The 19,046-nt window shown below is 52.6% G+C and overlaps 6 protein-coding genes across 6 annotated transcripts; 4 read left to right on the top strand and 2 right to left on the bottom strand.

Moving 5' to 3' along the window:
* Positions 1 to 1,548: 1,548 nt before the first annotated feature.
* Positions 1,549 to 9,039, top strand: ags1 (alpha-1,3-glucan synthase Ags1; the record flags this gene model as incomplete). Its single annotated transcript, XM_033561214.2, has 5 exons — positions 1,549 to 1,905; positions 1,961 to 2,136; positions 2,187 to 8,359; positions 8,411 to 8,924; positions 8,991 to 9,039. 5 exons carry the CDS (start codon positions 1,549 to 1,551, stop codon positions 9,037 to 9,039), a joined length of 7,269 nt encoding a protein of 2,422 aa, XP_033417105.2.
* Positions 9,040 to 10,023: 984 nt separating this feature from the next.
* Positions 10,024 to 10,967, top strand: ALT_2598 (RTA1 domain-containing protein; the record flags this gene model as incomplete). The annotated part of the gene is made up of 2 exons (XM_033561215.2): positions 10,024 to 10,683; positions 10,734 to 10,967. 2 exons carry the CDS (start codon positions 10,024 to 10,026, stop codon positions 10,965 to 10,967), a joined length of 894 nt encoding a protein of 297 aa, XP_033417106.2.
* Positions 10,968 to 11,144: 177 nt separating this feature from the next.
* On the bottom strand, positions 11,145 to 12,673 carry ALT_2597 (Zn(II)2Cys6 transcription factor domain-containing protein; the record flags this gene model as incomplete). The annotated part of the gene is made up of 3 exons (XM_033561216.2): positions 11,145 to 12,083; positions 12,135 to 12,431; positions 12,476 to 12,673. The coding sequence occupies 3 exons, from the start codon at positions 12,671 to 12,673 to the stop codon at positions 11,145 to 11,147; spliced, it is 1,434 nt and encodes a 477-aa protein (XP_033417107.2).
* Positions 12,674 to 13,503: 830 nt separating this feature from the next.
* ALT_2596 (uncharacterized protein) lies at positions 13,504 to 14,724 on the top strand (the record flags this gene model as incomplete). Its single annotated transcript, XM_033561217.2, has 1 exon — positions 13,504 to 14,724. One exon carries the CDS (start codon positions 13,504 to 13,506, stop codon positions 14,722 to 14,724), a length of 1,221 nt encoding a protein of 406 aa, XP_033417108.2.
* Positions 14,725 to 16,001: 1,277 nt separating this feature from the next.
* Positions 16,002 to 17,467, top strand: ALT_2595 (uncharacterized protein; the record flags this gene model as incomplete). Its single annotated transcript, XM_033561218.2, has 2 exons — positions 16,002 to 16,842; positions 16,896 to 17,467. 2 exons carry the CDS (start codon positions 16,002 to 16,004, stop codon positions 17,465 to 17,467), a joined length of 1,413 nt encoding a protein of 470 aa, XP_033417109.2.
* A 460-nt stretch (positions 17,468 to 17,927) lies between these two features.
* Positions 17,928 to 18,530, bottom strand: ALT_2594 (ankyrin repeat domain-containing protein; the record flags this gene model as incomplete). The annotated part of the gene is made up of 1 exon (XM_033561219.2): positions 17,928 to 18,530. The coding sequence occupies one exon, from the start codon at positions 18,528 to 18,530 to the stop codon at positions 17,928 to 17,930; it is 603 nt and encodes a 200-aa protein (XP_033417110.2).
* Positions 18,531 to 19,046: the final 516 nt, after the last annotated feature.

Genomic DNA, 19,046 nt, shown 5'->3' with positions numbered 1-19,046 from the left:
AGCGGTGGAAAAAAAGTATTTATAGTATCCGTATTGTCGCCCCGATCCAGTATTGAGAAGCGATTCAACGCCTTATAAGTGGCTTGAGCTCATTGGGCACAAGGTAGAGCCCTAGTCCCGAATCGCGGACCAGACTCGAGGAAATCACCGTTGGGCTCCACTCAATACTCCACTCTGGCCCATGGAACAATCTATCGAAGGGTCTGTGGATGGGTTTTTTCACGCTGATTACAGAGTAAGCTTTACGAGATGGAATGGCCTCTGTATTGGCTGAAAGATGCTGGGCTCACCGGATATGTTTTCTTGCTTGGTTGCGTTTCTTGGCAACTCTGTTTCTTGGGAGCGAGCATTCAGCTCTAAGCCACTGTCTCCTCTTGTAAGATACTGTCCACAAGTCCGAGCAGTGGGATTGGTTGTTTGCTGGGGCTCTGCCTTGTGGCTTTCATGGTCCACGACTTTTCATCAACTTTGTACTTAGACCGATACACGGTTCGAGCCGCTTACTTCCACGCTACAGGTTCCCACCTAGTGAAAAAAGAAAGTAAAGAAAAAAAAAGGGAAAGAAAAAAGAAAAGAAACGTGGGAATGGGAAAATAGGGACCGAACGAGGCTGAAAACTCAAGAGATGCAGACTGCAGAGGCAAAGAGGAGGTCCATGGCATCTTATAGGGAGTAGAACAGCTCTTAAGTTACAAGTGAGATAAGACAAACATCATCACCATGTGCTGAAATAATAATCCCGTCTTCTGCCTGTATCCTTCTTTGCTACTCCGTATTTCTACTTCCATTTGATAACGGCTCTAATATCCAGTCCGTCGCAGAGACAGAGTCATAACCTCTGGGAGGATCCGCATAATAATAATAATAGGAGAGAGGATAGTGTAGGAGCAAGAGCAGAACGACGAGATACTACTACTGCCTGCACTAATCCCATCACCATCTTAGCTCGTCATGATATTAATAGTCTATTGACAGCAATTTCGCTTGGTCAGTGTGCCTGTCTGTCTTGTCTTGTTGGTCTTGTTTGAGTATTATTATTATTTTTCCCCATTGAAACCCCGATTATTTGTTTGATCTCTTTTCTTTTTTAGAAACTTTGATCCTCCTCGTTTCTTCTCTTATTCCTATCCCCAATCCTCCTCAACTCCCCTCCTCCTCATCCCCTTTCTGTCTCTCGTTGTCTGTCGTTTCTGTCGTTTCAGCTTTTTTGGAGAGGAATACTCACTCGCTTCCCCTCCAGCCTTTCGTTTCGTCGGTTGTGCAATTTTGCCTACATTTTCTCAACCCGCCGTTATCGCCTTTGTCGATCGCTCGTTATCAGTACAAACAAGCAGCTCATCCGACATCTACGATTCGAAACGGAAAAACGAAGAGAAAAATCGCAGGAGAAATTCAGCATAATCGGAACTGAAAGTCGCTAAAAAGAGCACATTACACACATAACGATATTCATATTGTGATACCCCCCCTCCAGTGCATGGGTCGATTCCCACATATTCTTATCCACCGCATTGCTCAGAAGCAGCGAACAAAAATCCACCACCCACGATGAAGTGGGGATGGACCGGGGCGTTGCTGGCCTGGTTTGCGACCACCGCATCATGCTGGCCGTATGACGAGAGCCTGGTCGGGTACAACCTCAACGAGAATAAAGAGGCCACAAATCCGGCGGAGTACTGGGGAGAATGGCCGGACCATAAGGGCAAATACTTCCCCTCCCCGAAGAACTGGCGGTTTCCGTTTTATACACTGTTTTTGGATCGATTCGTGAACGGTGACCCGGAGAATGATAATATCAACGGGACGCAGTTCGAGCATGATATCAGCTCCAACCAGATGCGTCATGGTGGTGATGTCGCGGGGTTGGTTGCTACTTTGGACTATTTACAGGGAATGGGGATCAAAGTAAGCTTTTTGGCTTGACTGATATCTGGCGGAAACGAGATGCTGACTCTGACAGGGCATTTATCTTGCCGGAACAGTCCTCATGAACCAGCCTTGGGGCGCAGATGGTTACTCTGCATTGGATACAACGCTTTTGGATCAGCATTTTGGTAACCTTGACACCTGGCGCAACGCGATCACGGAGATCCACAAGCGGGGGATGTATGTGGTATTCGATAATACTATTGCTACGTAGGTCTTCTCAGACCCCATTCTCGGCGTGCGGACTGACACAATACAAGCATGGGTGATCTCATTGGCTTCGAAGGCTATCTCAACACCACCACCCCATTCTCGGTCAAGGAGCACAAGGCGCTGTGGAAAACCGATCGTCGCTACGTGGACTTTGACATCGGCAACGACTACAACTCAACGTGCGATTACCCCCGTTTCTGGTATGAAGACGGTCGCCCGCTTTCCCCGGACCAGGCCGATCAGCTGGTGGGCTGCTACAACAGCGATTTCGACCAGTACGGTGACATTGAAGCGTTCGGTGTGTTCCCCGATTGGAAGCGTCAGTTGGCCAAGTTCGCGTCCGTGCAGGATCGTCTGCGAGAATGGGTTCCGAGCGTGCGAGAGCGACTGATCCGTCACTCTTGCATAATCATCGCCTCCTTGGATATTGATGGTTTCCGGTACGATAAGGCCACCCAGGCGACGGTTGATGCTCTCGGCGAAATGTCCATGGCATACCGGGAGTGTGCCCGCGCCGTGGGCAAGGACAACTTCTTCATCTCTGGAGAAATTACCGGTGGTGATTACTTTGGTTCGATCTACCTCGGACGAGGCAGGCAGCAGAACCAGTGGCTTCCCGACCCCGCCCAGGGCCCCAAGATGACGAATGAGTCCAGCGCCCAGTATTTCCTGCGTGAGGCGGGTCACGAAGCCCTTGATGGTGCTGCGTTCCACTATTCCGTTTACCGAACCTTGACCCGTTTCCTGGGGATGGACGGTAATCTCGCTGCCGGTTACGATGTCCCTCTGGATTGGGTCGACATGTGGCGACAGATGCTCCGGTCGAACGACCTTGTCAATGCGAACACGGGCAAGTTCGACCCCCGGCACATGTACGGTGCGACCAACCAGGATGTCTTCCGGTGGCCAACTGTGCAATGGGGCATTGAGCGGCAGTTGTTGGGTAGTTATATCACAACATTGCTCCTTCCCGGTATCCCTCTATTGCTCTGGGGTGAGGAGCAGGCCTTCTATGTGCTTGATGCCACTGCTACCAACTATATTTACGGTCGTCAGGCCATGTCCCCTGCAACCGCCTGGCGAGACCATGGCTGCTTCAGTCTGGAGTCCTCGCAGTACTACAAGTGGCCGATTGAAGCTGGCCGGAAAGGTTGCGAGGATGATACGGTCGCCTATGATCATCGGGACCCTTCCCACCCGGTGCGCAACATCCTCAAGCACATGTACCAGTTGCGTGAGCAATTTCCCGTTCTTAATGACGGTTACACCCTCAACAACTTGTCCAAGTCGACCACTGACGTCTTCTACCCGGGTTCCAACGAAACCGCCACTGAGACGGGAATGTGGTCTGTCAGTCGCGAAATCGATCTTGAAGTGCAGGATTTCGGTTCGGATGACCTGAACTCGCCTGTTTGGATGGTCTACCAGAATAACAACCACACGGTCGATTACAAGTTTGATTGCACCAACGAGACCGATGCTTTGGTCGCTCCCTACCCTGCCGACACTGTCGTCCAGAACTTGTTTTACCCCTGGGATGAGTTCACCTTGACCGCCGGCCCGACCAAACGGACCTTTGGAAATGCGACATTGCCTGTTGGCTGTCATGGCAATCTGACCCTCAATGCGTTCGAGTTCCGGGCCTACGTGCCGAAGGCGTTGCATCGCAAGCCTCGCCCGATGATCACCGGCTTCACGCCTGGCCACGACGTTCCAATTCCTTCCACTGTTGCGCCTGATGCTTCTGAAAAGGTGCACATTGAGCTGGAGTTCTCCGAGGAGATGGATTGCGATGGGGTCACCAAGTCTATTTCCTTGACCTCCTCCACCGAGTCACTCCAAATCCCGTCCATCGACGCTGGCTCTGTCCATTGCGAGGCTATTAACAACATCACCACCAAGTGGACTGCTTATATCCCTAGCAAGTGGAAGTGGACGGCCGATTTGACCAATGTCTACAACGGTATCCACCAAATCACTGTGAAAGAACCTAAGACTAGCAGTGGCAACGCCTCCACCAACGCCACCGATCACTTCCTTTTCCGCATTGGCCAGGTCGATAATCCGATGGTCTTCACCAAAGCCAACTACTCGACTAGTTTGCTTCATGAGTATGACAACGGGACTCTGTTCATCCAGCACCACGCCGCAGGCGCGGATAAATACCGCTACTCAACCAACTGGGGTACGACTTGGTCGAGCTGGACCAAGTACCACGGCGGTAACGACACCATCGAGGAGCTGCCGTGGCAGGGCACCAAAGCACAGCAGTGGGAAGGCAAACACGTCCGCGTGGAATATTGGAGCGGCTTGACCGGTAGCAGCGACTACTACCAAGAAGGCGATGTGGGCTGGCCCCACAATGTGCCCCGTCGATTCCCTCATATCCATTTCAACGGTCCTTACAACCAGTTTGGTTACGATGGCGGTCTCCCCAACAAGCTCAAGCTAGACACCACCAGTGGGCGATGGAAGTACCACTTTACCTACGAGTGGCCCGCACAAGCACAGATCAACGTCTGGGGCATGAACCCCGATGGCAAGCCGGACCAGAGTTGGGTTCTGGGCGACATCGACGGTGACCACGTCCTGGACCGGATGCCCCCGTCGTCTCTGTCGTCGACCATGATCAATATCACTGACCTTCCGCCGTCACCTCATCTCGCGTGGATTATCTCGATCAATGACGGGACCATGCGGTATACACTAGAACCTACCGGAGATCAAACCACGCAGATGGCCATGTACATTCTCTTCTGGATTGTGCCCCTGCTCACAGGCGTGGTGTGCGTCTACGTCTTCATGAAATCCTTCTACCAGGTCAAGTTCAACCAGGTCGGTGTCAGCGAAAAGCGTACGCTCATTCCCCTGGCCCTTCGGCGGAAGCTGAAGCGTGCTCGCAATGGCGAGGGTGAGGCGATGAACCCCCTGATGCGTCTGGCCAACAAGTCCGGTTTCCTCCAGAGCGCGACGGATCTCACAGGCGCCCCTGCGGCTTCCAAACGCCGCATGGTGCTCATTGCCACCATGGAATATGACATTGAGGACTGGGCTATCAAGATCAAGATCGGTGGTCTCGGTGTCATGGCTCAACTGATGGGCAAGACCCTCGGCCACCAGGATCTCATCTGGGTCGTGCCCTGCGTCGGCGGAGTGGACTACCCTGTTGACCGGCCAGCGGAACCCATGATTGTCACCATTCTGGGCAAGCCGTATGAGGTCCAGGTGCAGTACCACACCTTGCAGAATATCACCTATGTCTTGCTGGACGCCCCAGTTTTCCGTCAGCAGTCCAAGTCAGAACCCTACCCACCGCGTATGGACGACCTCGACAGTGCCATTTACTATTCCGCATGGAATCAGTGTATTGCTCAGACTATCAAGCGGTTCCCCATTGACCTTTACCATATCAACGATTACCACGGTTCCCTGGCACCCCTCTACCTCCTGCCGCAAACAATCCCCGCCTGTCTGTCTCTGCACAACGCCGAGTTCCAGGGTCTCTGGCCCATGCGGACCGAGAAGGAAAAGGAAGAGGTCTGCTCGGTTTTCAACCTGGATAAGGAAATCACCCGCCGCTACGTTCAGTTCGGTGAGGTTTTCAACCTGCTCCATGCCGGTGCCAGTTATCTGCGTGTCCACCAGCAAGGATTCGGTGCTGTCGGTGTCTCCAAGAAATACGGTAAACGGTCGTACGCTCGGTATCCCATCTTCTGGGGTCTCAAGAAGGTCGGCAACCTGCCCAACCCGGATCCATCGGACATTGGCGAGTGGAACAGGGAAAAGGCCCTCGCCAAGGGTGAAGACCCGCCTGTTGATCAGGAATTCGAAGCTGGTCGCGCGGAGCTCAAACGCCAGGCTCAAGAATGGGCTGGCCTGGAGCAGAACCCGGACGCTGATCTCCTCGTGTTCGTTGGTCGGTGGTCCATGCAGAAGGGTGTGGATCTGATTGCGGATGTCATGCCTGCTGTTCTCGAGGCTCGGCCTAATGTCCAGCTGATCTGTGTCGGCCCTGTCATCGATCTGTACGGCAAGTTCGCTGCCCTGAAGCTGGATCGTATGATGAAGGTCTATCCTGGCCGTGTCTTCTCTCGTCCTCAGTTCACTGCTCTGCCCCCCTACATCTTCTCCGGTGCTGAATTCGCCCTCATTCCCTCTCGTGACGAACCGTTTGGTTTGGTCGCCGTCGAATTCGGCCGTAAGGGTGCTCTCGGTATCGGTGCTCGCGTCGGTGGTCTCGGTCAGATGCCTGGTTGGTGGTATAACGTCGAGTCGATGACCACTACCCATCTGCTCAATCAGTTCAAGCTGGCGATTGACGGTGCTTTGAACTCGAAGCCCGAGGTCCGTGCTAAGATGCGTGCTCGTTCAGCCAAGCAGCGGTTCCCCGTCGCTCAGTGGATTGAGGATCTCGAGATCCTGCAGGGTACATCCATCCGAATCCACAACAAGGAGGCCTCCAAGTCCAACAATCGTCCCGTGACCCCTACCGGCCCCATGACACCTCGCGGACTGGGTGCTATGAGCCCAACTTTCCCCGGTAGTGGAACCCAGACCCCTGTTGGCATGCACTCTCGCGAAGCCAGCTACGTGAACCTGAGGCAATTGTCCGAAATTGGCCCACAGCAGCGCGACACCATCATTTCCTACAGCAACAACAACGCTGGCCGGGAGATGACTGAGAAGCCTGCTCCGGGATTGAGCCGTAAACTGTCGCTTGGTGTCCGTTCTGGCCCTGGTCATCTCAACCGTCCTGGGCGGCGTGGACAGGGACAGCAGGACCTTGCTCTGCCCGATCGCAGGGATGGTGGTGATGTTTCCGATATCGAGGAGGAGGAGAGTGACGATGACTTCATTGATCACTACTATGGCGACGATGAATATACTCTCACGCCGGAGCAGGCCGAGGAAGGTCGACGACTCCAGAACAACCCCCAGTCCCAAAGTGGACGTGCCACCCCGAGAGAACTTGTCCGCTCCGCGCAATTCCCCTCGAGCCCATCCGTTCATTCTGACATGGGCCTTGCTCCCCCCACCCGGCCATTCCTGGAGCCTGGCAATCGTCTGAGCAGTGCCTCGGTGCTGTCTGTCGATTCCATCGTTGGTGACAAGAAGGACTTCAAGCTGCAAAAGGTGGATCCCTTCTTCACGGACAGCCATGGTGACTACGCTCGCTTGTTCGAAAAGAGTCTGGAGAGCTTGAACGCCTCCAACTCCGAGTCGCAGCTCTGCATTGAAGAGTTCCTGGTCAAGAGTGAAAAGGAATGGTTCGACAAGTTCCGCGATGCCAAGCTGGGTCGTCTGAATTCGCCCGCTCCATCTGTCTTCCGTGGTAAGCGTGGTCCTTCGCCTGTGGATTCCTACTACGGGGATGACGCCTCGTCGCGTATGAGCCCGGATGATGATCAGCAGTCCCAGGAAGATGACGAATTTCTCCTAGGCAAGGACTATGTCCCTCCGACCGGCCTGCGCAAGTGGATGCAGCTGCGCATTGGAGACTGGCCAGTATATTCCCTTTTGCTGGGCTTGGGCCAGATCATCGCCGCCAATTCGTACCAGATCACCTTGCTGACCGGCGAGGTTGGTCAAACCGCGGAGAAGCTGTACGGAATCGCGACCACGTACCTGATTACCTCGATTCTGTGGTGGTTTGTCTTCCGTTACTTCAAGTCGATCGTCTGTCTTTCCGTCCCCTGGTTCTTCTACGGTTTGGCATTCCTTCTCATTGGCCTCGCCCATTTCGAGCACGATGAGTTCGCCCGAGGATGGATTCAGAACGTCGCCAGTGGCTTCTACGCGGCCGCTTCCTCCAGCGGGTCGATTTTCTTCGCCCTCAATTTTGGTGATGAAAGCGGTGCGCCGGTCAAAGAATGGGTCTTCCGTGCCTGTGTCATCCAGGGCACGCAGCAGGCTTATGTCATTGCACTGTGGTACTGGGGTTCGACGCTCACCAAGGCCTCTAGCCAGGGCCTCCTGACCACTGAGACCAACATCGCCAACACCTGGAAGATGACCGCCATCTGTGTCCCGATTACCGTGCTCCTGTGGGGTGTTGGTCTTCTCATGTTCTACGGCCTTCCCAACTACTACCGCCAGAGCCCTGGTAAGGTTCCGTCCTTCTACCGCTCGGTGTTCCGCCGCAAGATCGTCATCTGGAACTTTGCCGTCGTCATCATCCAAAACTTCTTCCTCAGTGCTCCTTACGGCCGCAACTGGAATTGTAAGTCAACTTCATCTGTCCAGTGAATCGAGATACTAACCCCTGTTACAGTCCTCTGGAGTTCAAACCACGCAACAACCTGGCAAATCGTCATTCTCTGCGTCGTCTTCTTCGGTTTCGTCTGGGCCGGCTTCCTCTTCATCCTCAGCCACCTCTCCAAACAACACAGCTGGATCCTCCCCGTGTTCGCCTGCGGTCTTGGAGCCCCCCGCTGGTGCCAGATCTGGTGGGGTGTCTCCGGCATCGGGTACTACATGCCCTGGGTCGCAGGCGGGCTCACGGGCGGCGCCCTGGCATCCCGCAGCGTCTGGCTGTGGCTGGGCGTTCTCGACGCAATCCAGGGCCTGGGCTTCGGTATGATCCTGCTACAGACCCTGACCCGCATGCACATGTGCTTCACCCTCATCGTGTGCCAAGTGCTGGGATCCATCGCCACGATCTGCGCCCGAGCCTTTGCCCCCAACAACGTCGGCCCGGGCCCTATCTCGCCCGATCCCACCTTTGGCGCGAGCGCCGTGGCGAACGCGTGGTTCTGGATCGCCCTGGTCTTCCAGCTGCTCATCTGGTAAGTTCTGCCTCTTTCTCTATCTACCCTATTCTATGCACCTCGAACATAGCTAATACGTTGCAGTGCTGGGTTCCTTGTCTTCTTCCGCAGAGAACAGCTCTCCAAGCCCTAAGGCACAGGCACTACCATCGCTCCTTAACGATTTGATTTCATTGTTGTTGGCATATTTTGCATATACATGCTTCCTGTATAGATACGACATTTTGCATATATAGATGTGTCATGACTACCTCGCTGGGTCTTTCCGCTGTGGCTTGATGTCCGGAGTTCAACGAGGGTATGACCATGTGTTTATAGAAAGTTTACATAATACTTAATTGCGTTTTACCACATGCAGTAGTATGCCGTAGGCCCTCTATGGTTTGCCTTGTCCTAGCCACATTACCTCGTACTCTCTAAATCGCTAATTCATTGAAGATAACTTGCTTATTCTCTTCTCCCAGAGTGATCCTTGTGGACCGCAGAGACACGGTAGTAGATCACCTTGTGCGGTTCGTGAGGCCTGGCCGGGTCTCGGGTATAGCCACCTACTAATTGACACATCAGGATCCTACATGAGGCAAGAAATCCTCCTGCCTAACACAGCCCAGCCAAATCAGTCAGGGTCTGTCTCTCAGTGGACTCAATGCCAAGAGGAGGTACAAATGGGGAGAACCCTGACGGTATGCCAAGAGACACTGTGGGCCCGATCTAGCATAGCGAAACGAGCTTATTTCTCAGTAGCCAATCAAGAATGGGTATTTAATACAGCTAGGCCAAATCTGGCTGGTATATTACCGTTTTTCGCATCTCTCGTGTTTCCTACTGGTCAAGCCTCAAATCCAGGGAGCGGAATCATCTGTGCAGATGGATGAGACTGAATGCGAGTGCGAGTACGGGTATTGAACCACTGAAGAGGGATTTTCAAGGCAGCAGCATTTACTATGGCGTTTGGAAAAGAGAAGATGGTGCCAGATGTGGACTATATATGTCCCTATTCCATGTCCAATATGCCTCCTAGGACAACATCAAGGTTCAGCGCAGGCTCTTACAATTGTCACTTACAAACTCTCTCTCTCTCTCTGTGCCCTTCTCTCAGTCATTGAGTTCCAGCGCCATGGCCTCAGACAAGGATAACAACATCTACTTCTACAATCCCTCCCTCGGGGCCTCCGTCCTCTTCGCCATCATCTACATCATCCCCCTCATCTACCAGTCATACATGACATTCATCTTCCCCCGGAAAGCCCAAACACCACGAACCAACTACTTCATCCCGACGGTGATTGGCGCCGCCCTCGAAGTAGCAGGCTACGCAACCCGCTGCGCCAGCGTCCAGAAACCAGGCAATGTCGGCCTGTACGCCGTCTCCAGCACCATCATCGTCATCGCCCCCGTCTTCGTCTGCGCGAGTCTCTACATGCTTCTTGGCAAGCTGGAGACGAGCCCCGACAATGGTGCCAAGAAGCCCGCGAGCTTTCTGCGTAGGGGGTCGGGTCGATGGCTGCCGTGGGTATTTCTGGCGTTGGATATTCTGGCGGTGCTGACGCAGGGGTCTGGGAGTGGGATTGCGTCCTCGGGGAACTGGGAGGGGTCGACCAAGGACACGGGGATTGGGGTGTTGATTGGGGGGTTGGTGTTGCAGGTTGTTACGTTTGCGACGTACCTGGTTATTATGGTTTGGTTTCATTGGAGGGCGACGGTGGAGGGTGGCCAGTTGCCGCATGGGGTTCGGATGGTCATGAAGGGGGTATATATTGCTGGGTTCTTCATTATGGTAAGTCTGGGTTTGAACCTTGGAGAGAAGGCTACTGCTGACGGTAAAAGCTCCGCTCTATCTATCGTGTGTTTGAATTTGCATTCGGCATTGACTCGTACACGTTTACGCATGAATGGCCGTTGTATGTGCTCGAGGCTGTTCCCATGTTTGTCGCCTTGTTGGTCTTGGGCTGGTTCCATCCGGCGCGCTGGTTGGCAATGTCTGGGCTGGAAGGGGAGCAGGTCTATCCTCTGCGAAAGTCCCATAGACGACAAGACACCGAAGAGCAATCTCTAGCTTGAGGATACGGGACCAAAATCTGACCTGGTTGTAGATGTCGATGCTTGGTTTATACAAAGGGGATTGGCAATGCAAACATTTCTATACAATGATGTCTATGAATTTGACTTGATTATTGCGCTATTGTCTCACGAAGCTGTTATTAGATGACGTGCATGTACTGCTCTTATACTATAGCATCACCGAGTCTCTTCTAATACTTGAAACCCTCCAGGCTTGGCGCATCCTAGCCACGCTGTCGTCTCCATGTCAAAGAACTGAGCATGCAGGTTGGGAATTGCACCGTCAGACCGCGTACCGCGACTGCTTCTCGTAGAACTCTCATCTGCAGCTATGATTTGCATCGGTAACTCTATCAACTCGCGCATCGAAGATGGTAGCTCTCGGTATATGGCATCCGCCCACTGATGTACGACCGACTCTCTTTGTAGGAACGTAGTGCCACTTAGCTCCCGCAGCCTGATATAAACCGGCTGCATAAGGAGCTCGATGACAAGGAAATACATGAACAAAGCTCGCGAAACGTGGTTCGCCGGCGCGATGAACATGAGAAACTCTCGATTCTCGGCCTCGTACCACACCGCATAGATCCTGGTGAGCTTGACAAACGCTGCGCGGTTGGAGATTGCGAGGGCGGTAAGTGTCTCCCGTAGCGCTCGAAAGAAACGGTGATGTATGGTGCTTTGAAAGAGAGGTTGTAATCTATCTATTGACGCGAGAAGGCTGTCGATCAGGAGGGGACTGCTGACGGGTTCGTCGGCAAGTGCCAGGGCTACCTCGGCCGCCTCCTCCTCCGTCTGCAGATGGAATAGCTGGCTTGTTTTGTATTTGTCTATGATGCAGTTGGTGATCACTCCACAGCCGCGGACCGTGACTGCGAAGTCGACGAGGCCATCATGCATGTGGTATGCCTGGAATACGAGAGCATAGCATGTGGCCAGGATGACGTCCAGGTCGGTCGTTGTGCATTCTGGGCCTTTTCCTATCGCTGCCGCTAACGCTTTCAGTGCCTTGCCTCTGTGGATAATCGCCGTAGAGGAGTATTCCGATCCATTAGGCGAGACGAGGGAGTAGTGAGTAGCTCCTAGCGCAAGGATCGCGTGCATCAGATGGGGATACTACGGTGGAAGCATCAGCTATAGCCCGTGGGATTTCGGCAAGATAATCACCTCATGCGCATATCTGGGCACTTCGGTCGCCCATGTCTCCTCACTCCCAAAGGGTAGATGTGGGCGCGCAACGACAAGGTAATGATGAAAGAATCGCATGTCATCGCCACTGAACGGACTGACAGCAAGCCCCTGCGAAGGTGATAGCTGCTTGCCACTTTGTGATGATGCAACCACAGCATCCCGTCGCGACGCCGGTCGCTTCCCTGCACCAACCCAGTCCCGGACTTTAGATGGATAAACACATTCCATGTCTCGGTACATGCAGTTCTCGCATGCCGGCTTGGTTTCTTGACACTGCACTCGTCAACGTCGTTCCGAAATCCGGGGATCAAACGTACCTTTACCCTCCGGGCTCTGCAATTGTAGCAACCCCAGCGAGACTTGGTATGCGGTCGTTTCTGTCTTTGATTAGTCATGATTTTTCCTTGTTCCCCCGATTGTAACTTGTGCCGATCTGGCAATTCGGCCTTATTAGAAGCCTCAGAGTCGGGAGACAAGGACACAACCCCAGACCTCGCTTGCCCTTGCATATCCATTGAGCGTATACTAGGATCAAAGCAAAGTCTTTTGCTGAAATGATGATGATGGCACCGATAAAATATTGATGAAAGTATTCAGATAAGCATATTTGATGAAGAAGATCGTTGATGTAATCCAGGCAGCAACCGAATTGGGCGAATACGAGCTTCGTCGGCCTCCCACCAATAATAACGAATAACAATGAATAAGCAGCTCCGACTCCTTTGACTCATCGAGACCGTTCCTTCTTGGCTTTTCCGATGCTACGGTGAAGACAGCTTGCTCACTCGGTCCAGCTCTAATCTCATTCTGTCTGATCTATCCTTTAGAATTTGTTGCCCCTGTTGGTTAAATCGAATTTCCTTGATGGGACTCTGCTGCCATGCGGTCCCTATCCTGACCATCGAAGCCGCTCCCTCCAGGTATCATCCAGACAACGGGCTGTGAACTCGTTTGCTTCTGTGATGGACGCATCTCGGAACCGACCATAATAGAATGGGAGGGTTCCTGCCGTATACCCGTCGACTCGAAGATGTTGACGAGACTCACGGCAGGCTGAGTATTGACCGCGAGCTTGCCCTTGGTGCCATCTCAGTACCTAGCCGCGGTCAGGTACTGGCTCATGGCGTCTAGGAGCACGATGGAGGCACAGAATATGCATTTGTGTTCTATTCATAGCCATCATGGAAGCGATGCCGTTAGGACTGGAGGCCTGAGGGACTAAAAGTGGGACAAAAATCGACGGTCTATCTTGGCAATCCGCTACGTGCATCTTTCAAAAGGCTTCAGAAGGCTGCTTCAATGACATCCGTCAACTTTGCCATCCTCCCTACTCAACATACAAGATATGGATCCATTTCGCAAACTCCCAACCGAGATCATCCTTCAGATTCTAAAGTCATGCTGTGATTTCACCAGCCTCGACGGTCTTCTGCAAATGTCCCCGGTGGTCAACGACGTGTTCACCTATTTCTATGCGGAGATCACAGAGGCGGTGCTGGTGTCTTGTCCAATGACCGGGAATGGGATTGAGAAGGATTTCAAGCTCCTAGTCGCTATATACTCAACAACGACCTTTACACCCTCGACCATCCTCGACTTTCTTCAACGCACACCAGGAGATCCCTTTCCTCCTGCGTTGCAGGCGTTCCAATCATTCCGAACACTAGACTCAGATGCAGCACTCAGGCGAGTCGTATCGACAGCGGCCAACATCCATCGTCTAGCTTGTGCCTGCCTTGACACATTTATCCACCGCATCAAGACAACGACGCCATCCCGCGCAACTGTGTCTGACGGTCAACTTTACAGTTGGCTATGGAACAAAGAGCCGGACCCTCCAGCTGAGCCATTCCAACCCAAAGGCACCCATCACCCACGCTGGGTGGAGCAATACAGGGTACACCGTGTCCTGTGGGCGATCCAGATCTACAGTGAACTCTGTGCCGCAGCAGAGAAGCGCTGGTCCTGGTCGCAAGACGATATAGATCGACTATTCGACAAGGATGTAACAACGGCCAATTCAGTTTTGCGCGAGGACGAAGTTCCAGCAATCACCGAGTGCTTGAATGATTTGTCTCCCACCCCCTTATCACCGGTCCACATCAAATTCCCGGCACTGACTCACCTACCGTCTCCAGAAAATCTGGCTGTGAAGTCATGCTGGGCTTTGCCTAGTGTCCCTCTGGCCCGAAGAACAATTTCTCCAGAAACGCACCCCTGGGGGAACACGATAAACAGTGGCCGAGGTCGCGGCATAGGAATGATGTTTTATGGTCGATTTGGCGGTTCCTACAATAATCCGAGAAGTCCTCTTTGGCGATGCGATACCCGGGCCTTTAGGCGCCTCGGTATTATTTTTTGGGACCAGTGGCGATTGTATCAAATGGAGCTGCTCCAACAGTCATATAGGGTCCTCACTCCTGAAGGAGAATATGTTGGGGGGAGAAATGAGAGATCCAGTCTGGCCATCGCCTACGTATGGTTCAGTCTGGCGAAGAATGGATATCTGAGGGAGAGTCCTATCAATCCATTCGCCAAAAATCCACTTAATTCATGGCTTTGTTGATTGCAAAGAGAGTAGCTAGTATTAACAAAGCTATTGCGATATCAGCGTATCAAGTCTTTTGCGCCGTCAGTCTGCTCCTTGCCAGCGCATTGCTTCAATTATGTACCATATAGACATTGGCCAAGTGGCCCGCCTCCAACGCAGCACAGCGGCAGCAACAGTCCGGGTCAGACTACCAGCAATAGCACTACTGACGAGGTTCCTGGCCGTGTCAATGTCGGCAAGACTCTCGACATCGGCCTTCAAGACTGGCCGCACTGTGTGCGCGGAATTGTGCCTCAGCCATAGATGTATCATGTGCCCCATTTTCACGCCTAGGGTGCTCCATAGCCCATATGTTCGACGACGAGTCTAAAAGTCTCCGTATTGAGCCTCTAAGGCATATTCGGGCCTACAACAAATCAGCCAGGCGGACGTACAGTACTTGACAGCCAATGAAATCCCAACCCATTGACGGGGAGGCGGAGACGTTGGCGTTGTCTTTAGGGGCAACGCGGTGACAGCCTCCATGAAGGGCACAATTGGTTCCTTTGACGGCGGGGGAAACACAAGGCCTCTGCCGCATGTCAACACTGACCGCTAGCAGGCTTCTTTCCAACACATTTGAGGCACGTTGTCGCGGCCACCGGGACGGTTACCGATAGGGTGTAGAGGATGCCTGCAAAAATGCCCGGCCATGGTACTCAACGCCTTGCGTCACTTGACGTCACTTCGGGCCAGAAAACTGTCAAAATACCCCCTATCTGTCGGATGAGCCAATTGAATTGTTTGAGTTTCAGCCACCCTTATCTCGGGATTCCTCACCGTTGAAGGCTTACCGATGGTGGATCTGTGGGTTCGGTGGCAGGAAGGACAACACCGCTCACTGTTTTTTTCCCGCTTGACAGGAATAGTTCCTAACTCCTTATGCTTCAATCTTTGGTCACCGGATAGGTTCGAATATGATATCGTATGCTCTGAACAGAGGCATTGCAGGTTGCGGAAGTGGGATTGTGATGTGAAATGCAAGTGTTTTATGATATATCACAACTGACTGGGTCATCTGAATGCACACTCACACAAGCAAATCAGGTTATGGGCGGACCATGCATTATGTCTAAGAACAATCGTGCAGGAGGCCATTTCAAGGTCGCCCAAGCATTGCCAGAGTCTGCACTGATGCCTCACCGTATGCCATCACCCTGCAGGTGCCACGTCAACACATTCCCCGTATTAAACTTCGATATACCCCACGGTCATAACGATCAAACTACCAACTGCGCAATATTAATCCCGCCATGGAAGTCGACGCTGCAACCCTTTTCAACGAGCTTGGAGAGCGTTATGAAGACGCCTATGCTGAGAGTCCCGGGCTGCTCCAAGTCACCGAATATGTGGTGAGCAAGCTTCCACGCAGCAGCCATGTCCTCGACGTCGGTTGCGGAACCGGCAAACCGGTCGCTGCAGCACTCGCATCCGCCGGTCACACCGTCTACGGCATTGACGTTGCTGAGAATATGGTGAGGATTGCAGCCAGCCAAGTTCGAGGGACATTCTCAACGGCCGATATGCGGACCTACACGCCTCCGGTCAAAATGGACGCCGTGTTTGCGATCTACTCGCTCTTTCAGATCCAACCAAGCGATACTCATAAAGTGGTGTATCGGTTCGCTGAGTGGTTGAAGGAGGATGGGATCCTCGTGCTTGGTGTGACGCCTTCCTCGGCCCTTGTGGGAGGAAAGGGCGTACATGATCCCGTCTGGGATTGTATAAGGTCGAAAGTGACGTGGATGGAGAGGCCAGTGTCTGAACTGTACTTTTCCCAGACGGCTTGGTTGAATTTACTGCGCGAAGCTGGTTTTGCAATTGAGGTTGAAAAGATGTTCAACTACATACCCAAGGACTCCAAGCATACGCGAAACGAGACTCATTATTTGATCGTCGGGAGGAAATTGGAGCCACGCCCGTTGCTGGGACCGTATCCTTTGCCTGAAGGCCTTCCGGGAAAGTCAATGCGCAACGAGGCGGCTTGGAGACGGCTGCAGGGCCACCTGGTCTTGAAGGATGATGAGAGGATGAGGCTGTCCTCTATGCTGGAGGGCCATCAAAGGGTACTGGATATTGGGGGTGGGCTGGAAGGTGAGCCATGGACGCATTCTTCCTCGGTATATGCTGGCTTCTGATTGTCGCAGACTTCCTTGGCAAGGCATCAACAGGAGACAAGTCCATGGAGACTTTGGCTACTCCATTCGACAATCTCCCATACGCAGATGCCCAGTTTGACGCCGTCATTGCAACAATGAGTCTCGACTATGTTGACGATCTTCGCGGTTTCTTGCTAGAAGTCGTCCGCGTGGTTAACAACTCCTCCTCGAATGCGCGGGTCATTCTGATCCAGGCTGCACCATACAACGAAGTCCAGAAATTGGTGAACACCGTGTGTACCCCATTGAGCGGCACCAACCCGGGACCAGCCCATCAGGGCCTGCTGCTTCACTCTGCCACGAAGGTATTGGCGGAGAACGGATTCGGGAGGACTTCCCTCCGTCCTCTCAGTACTTCTTATTCCTTCGGCGGGAATAGTGCATCCGATCGGAGCAACGAACTCGCCGAATTGTTGCACAATGTCTGGTTTCAAGGCGAGGAAAAGCATGAGCAGATGAAGCAGCAGTTAATTCCCCCGATACAGAATCTCCTGCATGACCATCCCGGCTTCCTCCAGAATGAATTAGTGATTCTGGAAGCCGACTTGGATGATCATTAAGTCTATACGTGCACGGCTGAGAATTACCCTATTATTATCTTTTGAAGACTATCCCATCATCTGAAACGGTAATTAAACTACCCGTTAGATCCATGAATTTTGCAATTTATCTTCAAATTCGTGTAAAATCTTCTGCATTGGTATCAGCCATTCTCATAATCGAGACAATAGAACAAATCTGACATAGGCACAATCAATCAGCTCTTCAAAGGGTATCACAACACAAACGAGCCATGTCTCTTAAGCAATCGAGCAAGCTCCATATCCATAATATTCTTCACAGAGGGGCAACTGAGCCAGACATTCACAAAGATAACAGACAGGATCAAGGGTATCTTCGAGTTAACAAGCAACATATATCTTTTCTCCAAATCCTGAAAGCAAAATCTATACTGTAACTGCAAAGTCAACACATGCTTCAACTAGTCGGAGCCTCCGTCCAAGCTCCTCAATTCTCTCGTCACAACACAGATCTCATCTTGGCCCAAGGGCGCATATTGACCAGATATCCACGAAGCGTGCTCGAGGGCATTGCTTCAACTTGTGGACGGTTTGTCTCGGCAAAACACTCGAAAATCTCATTTTCCTCAAACAAGTAAGCAAAGAGGAACGGGGTGTGGCCATGCGCATTCTCAGCGCGTGGGTTTGCTCCAGCCTGCACAAGCAGGCGAGCCAAAGTTACTGAGCGCAGCACGACAGCAAAATGGAGCGGAGTGAGTCCATCGTTGTCTTTGATGTTCACATCTGCACCTCTGTCAAGGAGGAGGCGGACCATCTTCTCCTGTCCTGCTTGGACAGCGACATGGAGGGGAGTGCGTCCTTTTGCATCTACAGCGTTGATATCATCTCCGTGTTCGATGAACGTGAAAGCAAAGTTGGGATATCCGAACTCTGCTGCGTCGTGGAGAGCAGTTCGCTCTTGACGAATCTGCTTCTCAGAGTCCTCGGTCTTCGGGGACTCCTGAGCGTTGGTTTCAGGGCTGAGGCAGTTCTGCTTCATGAGCTGCTCAAGCTCTTGTGGGTTGGTCTGGTAGGAGAGTCTTTCCTTGAATCTGGACTGCATGGTGACTGTTTGAGAAGGTCTTTGCGATGGATGTTGCGATGGGGTGTTGCGTTGGGTTCACTTGATTGATGAGGTGTACGATGGCGAATGAGCAAATAAAGAGTGCTGAGAAGAGAGGAGAGAGAGGAGAACGTCGGGGGACCTTCTCAGTCCTCTCGTCCTGGGGATGTGCGACTCACAGTGACGTACAATGGTGACATATTGATGACAGCGTCATGTGATATCGTTTACCCTATATCAGAGGTTCCAGCATAAGATACTCGGGGCCTTAGGCAACTACGTGAGCGCTATTTCCTGTAAGTATGGATAGCGCGCAGTACTCTGCCTGACTAGGGTGTGGTATGGTTAAGCCGGTCAGCTACCTTCTCGTGGTGGCCCGGTTTTCAACTAAAAGCTGATGGCGGTGTGCGAGACAAACAAACACTTAGGAGGGTGATAGGCTCATGAACATCTTCCGGGGAGAGGGCCTCAGCTGTTAGCCTCCTTGATGTCGTAGGAGGGGGCTTGTCAAGCAGA

This window comes from Aspergillus lentulus (assembly GCF_001445615.1).
Source record: "Aspergillus lentulus DNA, contig: Alt04, strain: IFM 54703, whole genome shotgun sequence".
In the NCBI taxonomy this organism is placed as follows: Eukaryota; Fungi; Ascomycota; class Eurotiomycetes; order Eurotiales; family Aspergillaceae; genus Aspergillus; species Aspergillus lentulus.
This window is presented reverse-complemented; position numbering and strand designations above follow the sequence as displayed.